Below are 16,356 nucleotides of genomic sequence, written 5' to 3' on the forward strand. Positions count from 1 at the left end.
TGTATGTGTTTCAGTACTTAAGGTGTGAACTTTCGTAAGGTTTATACGGCTTCACTTGTTTTTTTCATAGAATTTTAGGTATGCAGATAGATGGGACTGAATTATTGACATGCATATGGTCAACCTGCAGTTTATATATTTATATTTATATTTGGGAAATATTGAATGGTTGTGGACCTTGTGGAGCATACGTTCGATAGTTCTATTGCCTTTAGATTTTTCTGTTAAATAGTCAAATAGCATACTTGAAAACCAAATGTTTGGAATCGGCTTACTAAATGAGTTTTACTAGGTCGATGTCTATGAAATTAATTTAAAATTTTCTGAATGCCCATTGATTCCCATTTTTGACAGAATAAAATTATATCAAAGTAAAATCATTGTGGTGATAAGAAGTTTAAATGACTAATGCTGATCATTTAATTAAGCATAGCCCAAATCAAATTTGTTTGGTTTATAGGATATTATTTAGGTACTCACGGGTGAGTAGTCTAGTACCCACTTTCTGGTTTAGCTTAATTTTGAAAAAAAAAAAATTGCCACGTGTTCCTTATTTTTTTAAGTCCAAGAAAAATCAATAACATGTCCATTATCTTTCAAAGAAATAACATGTGTTAAAATATCATTGGACAAAATTAAAAAGTAAGTACTCACTAATGAGTAACCAAGTATTATTTTTTTGGGAAATTTTGAAATAGGTCCAATTTTATAGACTATCTTTTGAAATATGTCCAATTTTTAGTGACCTTTGACTTTTGAAATAGGTCCAATTTTTAGTTACTTTGGACTCATTTCAAAAAACCTTTTTTTTTTTTTTAAAGCATATATGGAACTACCATTTATTCTTCTTTCATTATATAAATTGCTTAGTTAACCATAAGCAGGATCCTGAAAGAATTTCCTTTATTAATTAACATATTATATATTAGTTTAGGATCCAGAGATATACGATTTTGACACATATTTTGATATTAATTTTGTAAGACCCATTGCATAATGCATTTGAAGGATTTGAACCGTCTATATTTTAGTATATCATTAATAGATTATTTTTGTAAAAAATTAAACAAAATCATTAAGACATTTATTTGGAGTGAAGAAAATAGAAGAATACGGTTTTATGAAGAAACACTAAATTTTTCAACAGTCATCGATTTCGGATTTGAGTGCTTTTGATAAACACTATCTTTGAAGTAAAACATAAAAGATATACGGTTGGATTGTTGAAATACATTACAAAGTGGGGCTCACAAAAAGTATGTCAAAAGCGTGTTTCCCCAAATTCTAATAAAGAATGTGCAAGGAAACAATGAAAAGTGATGGAAAGAGGAAGGGGAGAGAATCCTAGACCATATTAAATTTATGGTTGTAAACCCCTGAACTTATCCTTTCACTAGGTCAACATATATATCTTCTTAAAAGTTAGAAGTTAGAAGTCTCTTTCCCTCCAACCCCTCCAATTCCAATACCAGAATAAGACCGTTGTCTAAAGGTCTTGAAGGTCGACCTAATGACCCTTGACCAACAATATAATAAATTTTGCTGATCTAGACATCCACAAATAAGTCCTCTCCAGTTTCTGGGACCAATTAATGGTGATCATACAATGTCAAAAGTTAAAGCCCTTTGGAAATTAAGATGCAAAGATCATACTAAAAGGTATACGTGTCATTTTTACAAGCCATACATGTATAGAACTAATTAATAATCGATGGTAATAGAAAGCCTTCCTTTTTCTGTTATTATTAAGCTAAATTCTAAGTCGAAATCTCTTCTAATATTGTAGAAAATAAAAATCATTCTTTTAGTTGTATACCAAACGGAGACTTCTCAACACATTACAAATCGAATTAAGAAATAAATTAACAACATAATCATAAACAGTTTGAACCTCTATCAAATTGCAAGGATAAATGGCTCAAAGTCGATATGTTTTTAAGCACAATTAAAAATTCTAGAAAAAGATGAACATGTAAATGTTTAAAATATTTAAAAACATTAAAATCAATTTAGAATAACACTAAAAATTTGACAGCTCTAAATAATTAATCTTAAATGCTATCATAGATATATATTATATATATGCTGTGTGTGGAGACAATTCCAAGCCGTTGACTGTGTAACACTTCTAGATGTTTGATGTGAGTGAACACCCGAACGATGATTGCGGCAGCTTCAAGTTTCTCTAATCTCTCTCTTTTTTTTTTTTTTAGGTGAACTTCTCTAATCCCTCTTTTCAATTCTTTAAATCACCCACTTTGAGATACCATATTTTTATAACATCTTTTTGGACTCGTATTTTGATCTCTGTATTTTACGATCTCGGCCGCACATGGGAGGTCAGAGTCAACAATTTTATTTCATTTAAAAAATAAAATGAATATAATTAAGTATTCTAATTGCAACAATGCTAAAACGCGTTCATAGAACAAAACGACAAAGGGACTTTAACTACTAGGCAACAAGTGTAAATGTGAGTCATTAAAAATAAGTCTGTAAATATATTGTAAATATTAGGAGTTTTTTATAGGAAGGTTTAGGTGTTGTGTCCTTTATTGATTATTGTTTTCATATAGAATAAGGATTGTATTTGTATATATTTCAAGGAAGTAATACAATGAAAAATTATCGCGTAAAATTCTATTTGGCATCCGAGCCTAGGTTGCCGTAACCCTAGAATCTGTAAACCGATATTTTTCCGCTGCTGTTGTACTCGGCGACAAGCTTTCTGTGATCTTCTCTGCCGAATCCAGTCAAGCCGTGTACGTGTGAGTGTGTGATCTTGCTGTGTGGGGGCAAGCCTTATGTGTCGCATTCTATCGTGAGGTTGGAGTATTGTGCAGGGCTCTGCTGTGCAGTTTTTTGTTGTTTGTGAAACAGAATGACTTCCGTGGAAGAAACCTATGCCTTGAAGTTAGAGGGTGGTTTCCGCCCATCAACCAATAATCCCGTGGTGAATCTTGTGGTTATTCAAAATGATGCGTCTGCTGTACCAAATACAGTGAAGTTAAATGGGTTAAATTATCCTCTTTGGTCCAAGGTTTTGGAGATGCACCTCGCTAGACGTGGTAGAAAGGGCTTTGTGACAGAGAGTACCAAGGAACATGCGGAGGATAATGCTGAGTATGAGATGTGGGAGACAGGGAATGCAATAGTGAAATGGTGGTTGATCAATTCCATGGAACCTGCTATCATGGGATTTTTTATTCACCTGCGTACTGCTAAAGAAGTTTGGGAATAGGTGGCTCGGACCTATTATGATGGTTCGGATATTTCTCAAATTTATGAATTGAAGGTTAAATCTTTCAGACTCCGTCAAGAGGGCCAACACGTTGGTGTGTATTACGTTGACCTCAAGTTCGTTTGGCAGGAGTTAGACCAAAAGAGACCAATCAAGATAGAGTGTGCTACGGATCTCAAGACCCTTCGAGAAGAAATTCAAATTGATCGTGTGTATGCTTTTTTGGCGGGTTTGGATGATATCTTTGATAAGGTACATAGTGATATTCTACGTACTTAACCCTTATCATCTATTGAGGAGGTGTTTTCTGTTGTTCGACGTGAAGCACAACGACATGCCACTATGATGGGTGGGAGTAACAACCAATGAGGGCTACCGTCCATGGCCATGATCTCTTGCCCAGCTGGTGCTCCTCGTCCTAATAATTCTTCTAATCAATCTTTAAAATCTCTTCCCTTCAATCGAGAAAATAAAGATGATTTGAAATGTACTTTCTGTGGACAAACTCGTCATACTGAGGATACATGCTTTACTAAGCACGGGGTGCCTGATTGGTTTCCGGAATTGAAGAAAAAATTGCGTGCAAATGAGCGTGGAAGTGCGGGCAATAATGGAGGCCATGCCTCCTTAGCCACTGCTCCACCGAAGGCTAAGAAGGCCGAGCCTACTTCTCATAACTCGAGTCAAACCTTGTTGACTCGTTCTACCTATGGTGACTCATCCTCCACCGCATGTATTGTAGGACATGGTCTTTTGGCCTCCGAAACTGAGCATCATACAGGTTGTTGGATTCTGGACTCTAGTGCAACGGATCATATGACATATGATAAGAATCTGTTTCAATGTATAACAACATCTCACAGGGAATATATTGCCACTGCCAATGGTATCCGTGCCCCTGTTGTTGGTCCTGGCATCGTGTATCTCACGGCCTCTCTCCCCTTACACCGTTGTTTACTTGTTCCATCTTTATCACATCATTTACTTTCCATACCACAGGTTACTGAACAATTGGATTGTGTCGTTCTAATGTATCCATCATTTTGTCTACTTCAGGATATTTAGACCAAGGAGATAATTGGGCATGGCACTAAGAGAGAGAGGTTGTACTATATGGATGATGTCGTTCCTGTCAGAGCTCATGCAGTACGAGTGTTCTGTGATAGTAATCTACAAGAAGTATGGTTATTGCATCGTCGATTAGGGCATGCATCATCAAACTTACATTGTGAAGTATGTATTCTTGCTAAAAGCCATCGTGCTTCGTTTCCTCCTAGTATGAATAAAAGACAGTTTCCGTTTGATCTTGTGCATTCCGATGTTTAGGGGCCTTCTCCAATTACTACTTCTTCCGGAATTCGGTGGTTTATTACATTTGTTGATGATTGCACTCATATGACATGGCTTTATGTGTTGAAAAATAAAAGTGATGTTAGTGCCATATTTCAAACACAATATTCTTCTGTTATCAAGGTTTTCCGTTCTGATAATGGAGGAGAGTACATCAATTTTGAGTTGTCGGAGTATCTCCGTGATCAAGGATTCTCCATGAAACCATATGTCCACATACTCCACAACAAAATGGGGTTGCAGAGCGTAAAAATCGCCACATTTTGGAAACAGCCAATGCCTTGCTCCTTGAAGCCTCGGTTCCTCAGCGTTTTTGGCCTGACGCGGTTACCTATGCCGTGTATGTTATTAATCGCGGGTGGTTAGTTTCAAACACCTCTTCAAGTCCTCACACAACATGCTCCAGTGGTGTCAAGTAATACTCTCACCCCTCGAGTCTTTGGTTGTGTGGCTTATGTTCATATTCAGAAAATACATCGTAGTAAATTGGATCTGTGTGCACTACGGTGTGTCTTTTTGGGTTTCTCTTCTCACCAAAAGGGGTATAAGTGTTACCATCCTGAAACCCGGCATATGTATGTAACCATGGATGTGACCTTCTCTGAAACGGAATACTTCTATACTTCTGTATCTTCCACTTCAGATCACCAGAGGGAGAACACTATTGGTAATCTGAGTTGGTTGGATCTAGGGGGAGATGTGATTATTGAACAGTGTGTAGGACCTGGAATTGTTGGTGCCGAATGTACAGTGGGTACCGAGTGTATTGACAACTCGGATGATGTTGGTGATTTAAGGTTGAATCTGACCGAACCCATAAGAGAGTCTCGACCAGCTAGTGAAGAGGAATGTCCTGTTGTTCAACAGTCCCTTGCTGAGCCCACTACACCTCCTCTTTCCGAGCCCAGTACACCCTCTCTTTCTAGTTTCGACGTGCCACCCAATACATCTTCTCTGAATATGCCTAAGGTAAGTATCGTAAATGATTGTGTAACTAATCCAAGTAATAATGTGAGTACTTATAAATTGCCACCAAGACAAAATCGAGGTGTGCCTCATCATAGGTTTTCTCCTAAAGGGAAGGTGAAGTATCCGATAACCAATTATGTATCCTGTAACAAGCTTGCACCAAAACGTCAGACCTTGGTGAGTAATATGGAGTCTATTCAAGTACCAACTTGAGTGGAGGAAACTCTAAAAGATCCTAAGTGGACGAGAGCAATAAATGAGGAGATGTTGGCATTACAGAAAAATAATACTTGGAAGATGATGATGTTACCCGCAGGAAAGAAGACAGTGAGATGCCGATGGGTATTTACAGTTAAATATAAGGTTGGTGGAACTGTAGACAGATACAAAGCAAGGTTGGTGGCTAAAGGGTATACTCAAACATATGGGGTGGATTATCAAGAGACTTTCTTCCCAGTTGCAAAGATGAATACGGTACAGGTTCTTATCTCTTTAGTTGCAAATATGGACTGGCCATTAAAACAGTTCGATGTGAAGAATGCGTTTCTCCATGGGAATTTGGAGGAAGAAGTATATATGGATTTTCCTCCTGGATATAGCAATGGTGGGAATACCGGAGTATGTCGGTTGCGTAAGTCGCTTTATGGGCTTAAGCAATCACCTCATGCATGGTTTAATAGATTTACTCAAGTGATGAAAAGGAATGGATATCGTCAGAGTCATTCTGATCATACTTTATTTGTAAAGCGTAAACAAAATAAAGTAATAGCCTTGATTATTTATGTAGATGACATGATTATAATAGAGATGACGTTGATGAGATGTCCAAGTTGCAAGGAAACCTTGCGGTTGCGGCTGAATTCGAAATGAAGGATTTAGGAGATTTGAAATATTTTCTGGGAGTTGAAGTTGCTCGCTCATCTAAAGGTATCTTCTTGTCTCAACGTAAGTATGTATTGGATTTATTAAAAGAGACTGGTATGTTGGGATGTAAGCTAGTAGAGACTCCTATTGTTGAGAAACATCATTTGTGTTTGAATTCGAGTCAGAAACCGGTTGAAAAGGTAGATATCATAGGCTTATAGGGAGATTGATTTATTTGGCTCATACTCATCCTGATATTGCCTATGCTGTGAGTGTTGTGAGTCAGTTCATGCATTCACCAAATGTGGATCATATGGCTGTTGTTATGCGTATCTTGGCATACTTGAAGTTGGCACCTGGAAAATGAGTATTGTATGGGAAACATGGGCATTTGAGAATTGAAGGGTTTACTGATGCAGATTAGGCAGGTGATGTAGCCGATGGACGGTCTACTTCTGGGTACTTTACCTTTGTTGGAAGGAATTTGGTGATGTGGCAAAGTAAGAAATAGAAGGTGGTGTCACGGTCTTTAGCTAAGACCGAATATAGAGGAATGGCTCAAGGAATTTGTGAAATCCTTTGGCTACTAAAACTTCTCTTGAGACTTGGGTTTAAACCGAAGGAGACCATGAAGTTGTATTGTGACAATAAGTCAGCAAGAGATATAGCTGATAATCCAGTGCATCATGATAGAACGAAGCATGTGGAGGTGGATCGGCATTTTATTGAAAAGACGCTTGAAAAGAAGATTGTATCAATACCGTTTGTGAATTTAGAGGAGCAACTTGCGGATATTCTTACTCATGCAGTATGTAGTCGAAAGTTCAGTGACTCACTTGTCAAGTTAGACATGTGTGATATCTATGCACCAACTTGAGGGGGAGTGTAAACGTGAGTCATTAAAAATAAGTATGTAAATATATTGTAAATGTTAGGAGTCCTTTATTAGGAAGGTTTAAGTGTTGTGTCCTTTATTGATTATTGTTTCCATATAAAATAAGGATTGTATTTGTATATATTTCAAGGAAGTAATATAATGAAAAATTATCCCGTAAAATTCTATTATAAGGACAAATCCACCTGTGTTTGCGTGCACGGCTCTATAAAAATGGAGAATATTTTTGTTCGAAGCCCTCAAATAACTGTGATGTTCAGCACTTATGAGTTTTAGTTTTACGATATGTGCAATGTGTAGGTATATCAAAATTTAAACACATTTAACAGCAAAAATACACTCTGTAAATATATAATCTTAAGCGAAAGCAATGTACACGTAGTATATAATGTGTGAAAAATGTACAAAAAATGAAAGACGAGAGGAAAATAGGTAGCTAGCATCCTCAAAAAGTTTTGTGTGATTCCTTCTCCTTTTCGAGCCATGATTTGCGTACTTCTGCTTCGGCACGTAAAACCCTACTTGTTTTCCCGCTCTTCCTCGACCTTGTTGTAATTTAATTTACACCTGTTCCAAATTTTCAACTCGTAAACTAACCAAGAATAAAATAAAAGCTACTGGAAATTAGTCGAAGGTTATTGGCCATAAAAAAACTTGATACAAAAACTACCTAGGGTATGAAAGATATATTCGTCTTTCTGGACAATTGCTACAAATAAACTGCCCAGTTGTGTGATGTAACTTCCTTCTGTTTATGATAACTTGGATCTCTAAGTTTATCCAAGTTTAGTGACTCAACCTGACAATCAATAGAAGAATCTAACCATGATTTTAAAAGAACGAATGTCTGGAATTCAGTTGAAAATATGAAAACCTCAAAACTTATTGTTGTATGAATAATATGTAGATAACAAGATGATAATAAATGTTTTTATACCCACCTCAACTCCAGACTCGTTCAGAATCCTAATTGAAAGAAATTTAGGATAATATCAAAGTTCCAAAAATACGCCTAAAACTTGAAAATGCATATATTTCCATCAATTGATTAGTGACATCATTCTCTTCGTATCATGGGTTAGATATCTAATCAACTTACATGGTAAGGACAGATAATTACTCAATCTTTTAGGATGATTTCAAATTAATTTCAATATTTTAAAACATTTTAAATAACTACCTAACGTTTTGAAAATTTAATATTTGTTAGGTCACCAGCGTTAAATGGTGACTTTATCAACATTAAGTGAAGCATTAAATGATGAGGTGAACAAATACTTAAGTTAGTTTTCACTCATCACTATCTTTGGAGCTCTACTCCTCCAAAATCAACCCTTTTAGCCAAGTTAAACCATAAGTTTGCTTAGCTAAAATGTATCGATTTGGAGATTCAAAGTTGTATAAATGACTGAAGAGTTAAAACACATCATCACTTAACGCTAGTAAACCTAACATGTGTACATTTTTTAAAATATTAGGTAGTTATTTGAAATGTTTTAAAAAGTTAATGACTAATTTAGAATTACCCCTAAAAATTGAGTAATTATTCGAACTTAACCATAACTTTTATTTCACAATATTAATGTAGAGTTGACCTTATATATTCTAATGTGATTTCAAAATTTCTGATTATTTATTATAAGAATAAATGAAACAAGGATTGATATTAAAAAGTCCAAGTCATGAAAGAAAACGAAAGTCTTTCAAGAACAGTCCATTAACTTGCAACTTGTTTTCCCGCTTTACGAAAAATCTAAGCCCTGCCACAATGCGGATTTTGACGGAGTCAAAACTAATTAAAGCTCAGCTTGTATTTTAGTCCAACGGAATGGACTGTACATCTTATTATATATTTTTCATAAAAGGAATTATTATTAACATTCTAAAATTTTTATTTTACATTCTAAATTTTTCATAATTAGAAAAAAATATAATGAAATTTTTAGAATACTAATAGCAATTTCCGTTATAGATATACAAACATATACATATATATATATATATGTATATATAAAATTAAGCAAAGGGATGGATGGATGAGAATGTTAGAAGAAGAATGTGAGATTTGTTTTGTTGTTGGTTGTTGGATTATTCAGATCAAACAGCAACGATCAATTTATTACTTGCGGTCCCTTCTTTGCAAGGTCAACTAAGCGTGAAGATAGACCCAGCTCCAAAAACCAGAACTCCAACTTGGTTCTTGTCATGCTGAATTTGGCACCCTAAAATAAAAAGTAAAATAAAACTTAAGTTCTTAATTTTATGGACGGGGAATCTTGACTTGGACTAAATATACACATTAATGTTGTTTAATATGAGTTATAAACTGTGTGGTAGTGGTGGTTCACGGGAACTAAACTCTGTGGTCCGCTGGATTTTGTGTAGGTGTTCTTGGTTTTGTTATCCCAAACCTAAACTAAACTAATCCACAGGACCACCAAAAAAAAATTTCTAATTTATTTATGGGGCATTTATTTGGCGGTGCTAAAGAGATCATGTACTTTAATCATATTTTGTAGGCCACATGATGTGGCGGTTGATGGTTGGATTCTTTTCTTTAACCATTAATATAAAAAAATCCAATAATCAACTGTCATATCATGTGGTTTACAGAATATGATCTTAAAACATGGTCTCCCTAGCATTTTTCTTAATTTTTATTGTAGTAATAAAATTTTCTTGTTGGCTGATCACGGCTGCATACAACCTCAGTCGAGCTAAGTAATTTAAAAATTTTCCACATACTCGTTTATAATTGTTTTTGTAAGAAGTACTATAGCTCATATGTGCTTTTTTTTTTTTTTTTTTTTTTTAAAAAAAAAAAATAAGAAACGCAACAAAAATTTATGAAAAACCCTAATGCTTGTAGAAAAATATTGGAAATTGCTTCCTAAACTCTTTTTGTTAGGTAATAGAAGATGTTTTATGATTGAGAGTTAATTTAGTTGATTCCGGCAAATACTTTTATAAATAAATTTTCGTTATCTGAACACTTTTATTCATTTTAAAAGCATTGCAAAACACATTGTGTCTAAAATAGTTTGGCTTTTCAAATTCTAATCCTCTATGTACAAGGACTCGAAATGGTGGAGAACTACAATATATATTCAAAGGAACAGAAAAGACCAGATAGGCAATGAATGAACTTGTATGAGTTTAGTAGCTAACTCTTTACGCAAAAGTGCAAAACACAAACCTTACAAGAAAAATCCCATCTCAAACTTTCTCATGTATAAAACATTAACTTAAGAAGTGGCTTGATTTACCTAAAAAAGTAAAGATGAAGAATTGCTAATGCTTTCACATTAGATGCTCAATGACATGCTTATTTTGTATGCTTTACGAAGGTCAACAAGAACAGCAGTGACTTCTTCCTCCCTACTTCATGATGAAAGATGCTAGTATCAGTCGTCTTGATAAGTGCGGTGAAATTTTTACTGTTAGTTAATATGAGTATCACACAAATCACTAGCAAATACTGCATTGTGAAAGATGCTAGCGGCAATCGCGCATGGAAATCTGATGCAACATGTCTATTATTGATTAATGCGAGTCTCACGTAAACCAGTGATTGATCCACACTAGGACTAATACTAACACGGCTCTTTCATGATTCCAACTTTGACTGTGTCAAGCTAGCAACAATAATTCGGCGGAAGATCATCAAGTGCAATCACACCAACTTGTTTGAACTTAATCAAGAACAGAAGGGTATTAACTCGATAGTTAAACTGATGAATTGCCTGAGAGGAAAACTTTTTCCTAAAAATATGCAAACAGGAACATAATTTTCCCTCTTTCAAAGGCTCTTCAAAAATTAATCATTGTATAAGTTGACTTCATCACATTAAGGCCTTAACATCATGTCATTTCTGACTAAAAGTGTACGACTGCAAATATTATATCAGAAACCGTCCAGATCTACGACCCTTTCGAGGAAGGATAAGATGTGCACTGACATCACTACAGACCCAGCGTTACACCACCTTAATTTCTGCCGGGGTTTGCCGACCAACTTCTTTCACATCGGAGTTTCCGTGGGTCCATAACATAATTTTCCATCCTAATGTTTTAAATTTAATTCATAGACTCCTGCTGGTTAGTTAAGAGTATTCACCTCTTAAACTACTGGCTGGAAGTTGTCTTAAACTACTGGTTAACAAACAAGAAAATGAGACACGGGTTGAAACACAACTGAATATCTATTTAACAACAAAGCATGCCCTATCAATCGAGAGTTGTAGTGATTTTACACGTTACAGAAGAAGCATAAATATTCCATCCATGTACCAAAACTGGTCCTAATAATATAACATCTTCTGCCACAAACAAATGTTCTCTAACGAAGCAAAATACGGAACTTGACGCGTGACTATGAAGAAAGAGTACGATTCTTGCAAATATATAGATGGTGGTCAATTCGGTCACTAAAGTTTAGAATTGAAGCATACTCCCAATTGGTGACGGTTAAAATTCAATTCATGAATCCTTGGGGGAAGCTTGTCGAATCCTGCGCTGATAAACATCCCAGTTGTACACCCGAGCAATTGTTACCTGATTAATAGTAGTCAAAGCGTCATGATTTCCAGCGATAAGCAATATAAACAGACGCATATAAGCATTACAAGTTCAAAATTAATTGATTTCATCAGCCTCTAGTGCAATTATAGACCTTAGACTTTCACAAATTTCATACTCTTTAATGCCGATAATTAAAAGACGTAAAGCATCTACATATAGAAAGCAGAAATCCTTGAACTGATTCTTTCAGATTTAGTACCTGGGTTATTGTCACTTGATCTCTCAAGAATTGTAGATCAGCAAGCAGAACTTCTAAACTGGCTCTAGCATTGTCTAAGTTCTTTCGTAGAAGAGCAGTAGCCTGCATCAAAGTATTACAGAAGAACTGATGCTCGCGTCCTAAACTCAAAAGTATTAAACAGCTAATATAAGAAGTGGCATACCTCTTCACAAGAATACTCCAACATGACGTTCGCACCCAGCCATAAACAGACTGAATCGGTATCGTCAATGCTAGCTCGTGAATATATCCCTTCAGATACCTCAAAATCTGTAATAAGTTCCTGTGTCGACCCAAGGAAAAAGGACCTAATTAAGAACACTTAGATGGAACTAACACCCTAACGGAGGAAAGAAACCTCAAAATATTAATTTAAATCTGAAATTCTTTATATTTCAGGAAATGAAGTGCACTCTACATTTGTGATCAATTGACATAATCAACATGTGAACTGACAAAACACCCACATTTCATGTTTAATGACCGATGACTACAGCTTCAACTATTCGGACAATAATTGTTAGAATGACTATATTCCCAACTGCAAGGCAGAGTGCAAACTCCAAAGGCATTCTGTAATTTTAGAGCTAAATATCTTGGATTTCAGTAAGACTCACAGGAACTACCATACTGATATATTACTTTTAACTACAGGTTACAAAAAGTATAGAAACAGCATTCCTCTTCCACAATCCACCCATACAACCACCATCTGAAGCACACACTGACACACACATATTTCTAAAGCACTTTTACTAAGTATAAGCGACACAACTCCGATCTCAAAATATATAAGAACCTATCTATGTCTCTCATACATAGCATAGGCATAAGTTAATTACACAAGAGCACCTATTTGGAGGAAATAAGGAACAGAAATTATTTCTCAGTAAGGAAGGCAAAATGATTTAAGTACACAAGTCATGAAACAGATATGGTAGGGGAGATCCTCACTGAGAAAGAAAGAAATGAAAAAAAGCAGAAATGGAGAAGAAAAAAGCAGTACTTAATTTTAACTTAATTAGTCCAGTCTCCACGGCAACTGAATAATGTTAAGTGAGAAACACTTAAAGAATCAAATTATAGATAAAACAAACCCTCAGTATCGTGCAACACCAGTTCGGTGCTACAGTGGGATGCAAGGATTCTTTGAGGGGCAATATTTGTAAGGAAACCTTTAATTTTTGCCATAACTACGCTCAGGTATACGAGGAAACTTCAAGTCCTAAATCAAGTGAAACTAAATGTGTTCGAGGATACATGCTTCACAGATAGGAGTCCAAACAATATAAATGGGAACATTACTGGGGGAAAATCATGCTGTTAAACATGTCATTGAAATAGAGATAGTTTATGTTATTACATTTGTTACTGCAAAAGGGTGCTAAAAAAACAAACCTCACCAGTACCCTTCTTAGCTTGCAAAGTAGCAACAACATCTAAGCACTTCTCAATATCAGGAATCTTTGCCTGTTAATCAAATTGAGAAAAAAATCACAATCCAATATCAAACATAGGCAACCAAAGGTTGGAGACTAAAAGTTGATATGAACACAGTTGAGTCAATCTAATTAGTCAGATACTTAAGTTACGGGTACCATCATGAGTGAAGCAATTCCATAACATGTATAGGTAAAAATAATATGATAGAACCAATACAATCATTTTGTCTCATACCAAGAATTTATCCTTAAAGAGGGTGAATCAAAATGGAGTCAAATTAACTGTGAAAACTTGGTTATATTTTTACGGGCAAACTCGGACCTGTAGCTACAGATTAGGCTAAAGGCAAACTCCAACATGTTACCATGCCAAGTTCAATTTCATGAGTACCGGCGGAAAACCATAAATGGGCTAAAAACTATGTCAGATACAATGGTGCTGAGTCTGCTGAAACACTTCCTAATAATCACTTGTAGTTGGGTACTTTTCGAATGAACACTCAAGCCACTCTAACTTATTGAATAAAACAATGCTATGATCTAAAGAAAAGGGATTTGCTGACCAAACCTGAAGATCTCTCTGCTGAGCTTGAAGCTTCATTTCAACCAATTTGTATTGCTGAAGTCTGCAGACACCATCACAAACAGGGAAAAAACAAACATTAACAAGCATCCATTTTAACAGTTTTTATTCCTTGAAGCAAAAAGTACCATTTTTTTTTTACTGAAATATTCGGTCTTTTCATATGTTTCAATCCAAATTGAAAACGTACGAATCAAAAACCCGATCACAGAATTAAAATTACTTTAACGGGTTAACGGAAAAAGGTGTAAATCGAAATGGGCAAGACCTTTCTTGGAGAAAGGCAAGGGCAGAGTTAACGTCGAGGCCTAACTGAGTGAGATAGGTCTGCACGTCCTCTACGAACTGAGCTCCTGGTATTCCTCTCCGCTCCGTCACCGCCGACGACGACGATGATGGCGATGCCGTAGCCATTGCCTCTCTCACTCTCTCTCACAGACTAATTGCAATTTCACAGACAGAGAAACGACTTGTAGTTGTGGATGCTTCGGCAGTTCGACTGAGCTGAGAACAAGTGCAGAGATGGAGGAGGGACACTAAAACGACGTCACTTTAGTTTAGGGTAAGTGTTATTGGACTGCAACCTGCAACCTTTGAGTCCAGTGTGGGCCGATGTAGTAAACAAAAAGTCCATGATTCAAGTTTTCTCAAGTCCGTTATTTGGATCCAATAAGTATTGGCAATTGGACTCCATCGAATCATCTCACTTATTGCATGTGGCAGCACCCAAAAGATATTCCACTTTCAAACTTCACTGAAAAATTTGGTTGAACGATGAAAATACAAATTTTAATGGTTGGAATGATTATTTTTCAAGATTTTGTTGATATGTTGTCAATATTTGATCGATGGTATTGTCAACGTTTGATTGTGATAATTTCAACAACTAGGATTTTTCATTTCAACTAATTTCGAAACTTCTTTTTGTGGTGAACTTCGACCTTCCCCCAATCTCAAAACTATGACTAAAATGCATAGCCCAATTTATGAGAGAGAATAAAGTTAGGATTATAATAGGCAAAGGTTGAACAAAGAAATTTTTACGAGGGTTTCATCATGCCAAGTATATAAAATAAGTTTTTTTTTTCTCTTCTTTATACATACTGGGTCAATGACTGACTAACTTTGATAGAGGTCAGTACATGGTGGGATAACTTATGCTAGATCGAGCAAATGTAAATTTTTTCCCCTTAAAAAACTTGCATCTGGGATACAATCCAAGCCATCCTAACTATACTTTTCCTTTTTTGTCGATAAGTTAAGAGTTCGATTTCGCCAAATGCGACAAAAACTTCAACGTGAAAAAATCTACTTGAAGGGTTCCAAGTGAACGAAAGTGAAAGTCAAATGCATGAGCTCCATGGGCTTAATACTTGACGTTTTGTCAAGCATCTAAGACAAGACAGATTATTCATTCCCATCTTTTATCAAATTCAATGCATATGCGATATGAATGAATTTGCATTGAATTTGGGATAACAAGAATGCGACACTAGTCTTGGATTCATACGTATGCATGATCCTCAAATTTAGGAAGTCATCCTCCTCCTCCTCCTCTCTTGTCAATGTCATCAATACTGTTACTTCCTAATTTTCACAAAGCTTTCAAGTAATTAGTCAAACTTGGCTCAGCACGAAGACTGCGTAACAATAGTATGTATTGGTCAACGGCGGCTAGGGCACTTGGATAATCATAACGCATTACACGGATTTTTCATGATGCTTCAGAGTATACGAAATTTTAACCGTTAAATTTTTTGCTATGCTCGAAGTATACTCTAGAGCACCATAGAATTTAATCTTCATTTATTGGCTGCGTGGTTGCATGTAATGTATATAGGCTTGGTTTATGCGTCATCGATGCATCAAAACAAAACCTAAACTGAAAAGGCCAAAAAAAAAAAAGATACTAGTGATCTATGTAGCCATTGGAGAGTTGAGATGGTTAAATTATCTCCTCATTAACGCCTTTTACAATGGTTTATATGAGTTTAATTTATAAATATAGAAATTAGGTTATCTTGTGTATGATTCTTAAAAAACGCGTTTTTGAATAGTGTGAGTTTAATAATGTTCGAGCCATATTTTATTGGAATCAAAATCATCAAATCCACACAAACTCATATTTCTAAAGAAAAACTAACGAAAATTTCAAAAAAAAATTAGTTTTAATAAAAAATGACAAATAAAAATGTAGTGAATAGTACCAGA

General features: G+C 35.6%; 2 protein-coding genes across 2 annotated transcripts; one reads left to right on the forward strand and one right to left on the reverse strand.

The window, feature by feature from the left end:
* The first annotated feature begins 3,622 nt into the window (after positions 1-3,622).
* On the forward strand, positions 3,623-7,301 carry LOC148689929 (uncharacterized). Its single transcript, XM_088687139.1, has 5 exons — positions 3,623-4,240; positions 4,568-4,931; positions 5,235-5,560; positions 6,041-6,178; positions 7,047-7,301. Exons 1-5 carry the CDS (start codon positions 3,623-3,625, stop codon positions 7,299-7,301), a joined length of 1,701 nt encoding a protein of 566 aa, XP_088543265.1.
* Positions 7,302-11,502: 4,201 nt separating this feature from the next.
* On the reverse strand, positions 11,503-14,939 carry LOC137731568 (prefoldin subunit 3). Its single transcript, XM_068470706.2, has 6 exons — positions 14,414-14,939; positions 14,131-14,188; positions 13,519-13,590; positions 12,284-12,403; positions 12,100-12,201; positions 11,503-11,873 (listed from the first exon to the last, which is right to left on the reverse strand). Exons 1-6 carry the CDS (start codon positions 14,557-14,559, stop codon positions 11,799-11,801), a joined length of 573 nt encoding a protein of 190 aa, XP_068326807.2. The 5' UTR covers positions 14,560-14,939; the 3' UTR covers positions 11,503-11,798.
* Between the last annotated feature and the right edge of the window lie 1,417 nt (positions 14,940-16,356).

Source organism: Pyrus communis, chromosome 16 (genome assembly GCF_041283825.1).
Source record: "Pyrus communis isolate YQ-2024b chromosome 16, ASM4128382v1, whole genome shotgun sequence".
In the NCBI taxonomy this organism is placed as follows: domain Eukaryota; kingdom Viridiplantae; phylum Streptophyta; class Magnoliopsida; order Rosales; family Rosaceae; genus Pyrus; species Pyrus communis.

What these genes read in the sequence shown, in the direction of transcription:
- LOC148689929 (XM_088687139.1), top strand. Translation starts at nt 3,623, where the DNA reads ATGGCCATGATCTCTTGCCCAGCTGGTGCTCCTCGTCCTAATAATTCT. An exon ending in ATTTACTTTCCATACCACAG is followed by an intron (nt 4,241 to 4,567) that starts GTTACTGAACAA and finishes TCCGATGTTTAG; the next exon opens with GGGCCTTCTCCAATTACTAC. An exon ending in GACGCGGTTACCTATGCCGT is followed by an intron (nt 4,932 to 5,234) that starts GTATGTTATTAA and finishes CTTCCACTTCAG; the next exon opens with ATCACCAGAGGGAGAACACT.
- LOC137731568 (XM_068470706.2), bottom strand. Translation starts at nt 14,559, where the DNA reads ATGGCTACGGCATCGCCATCATCGTCGTCGTCGGCGGTGACGGAGCGG. An exon ending in CTCAGCAGAGAGATCTTCAG is followed by an intron (nt 13,591 to 14,130) that starts GTTTGGTCAGCA and finishes TTTGATTAACAG; the next exon opens with GCAAAGATTCCTGATATTGA. An exon ending in CTAAGAAGGGTACTGGTGAG is followed by an intron (nt 12,404 to 13,518) that starts GTTTGTTTTTTT and finishes GGGTCGACACAG; the next exon opens with GAACTTATTACAGATTTTGA.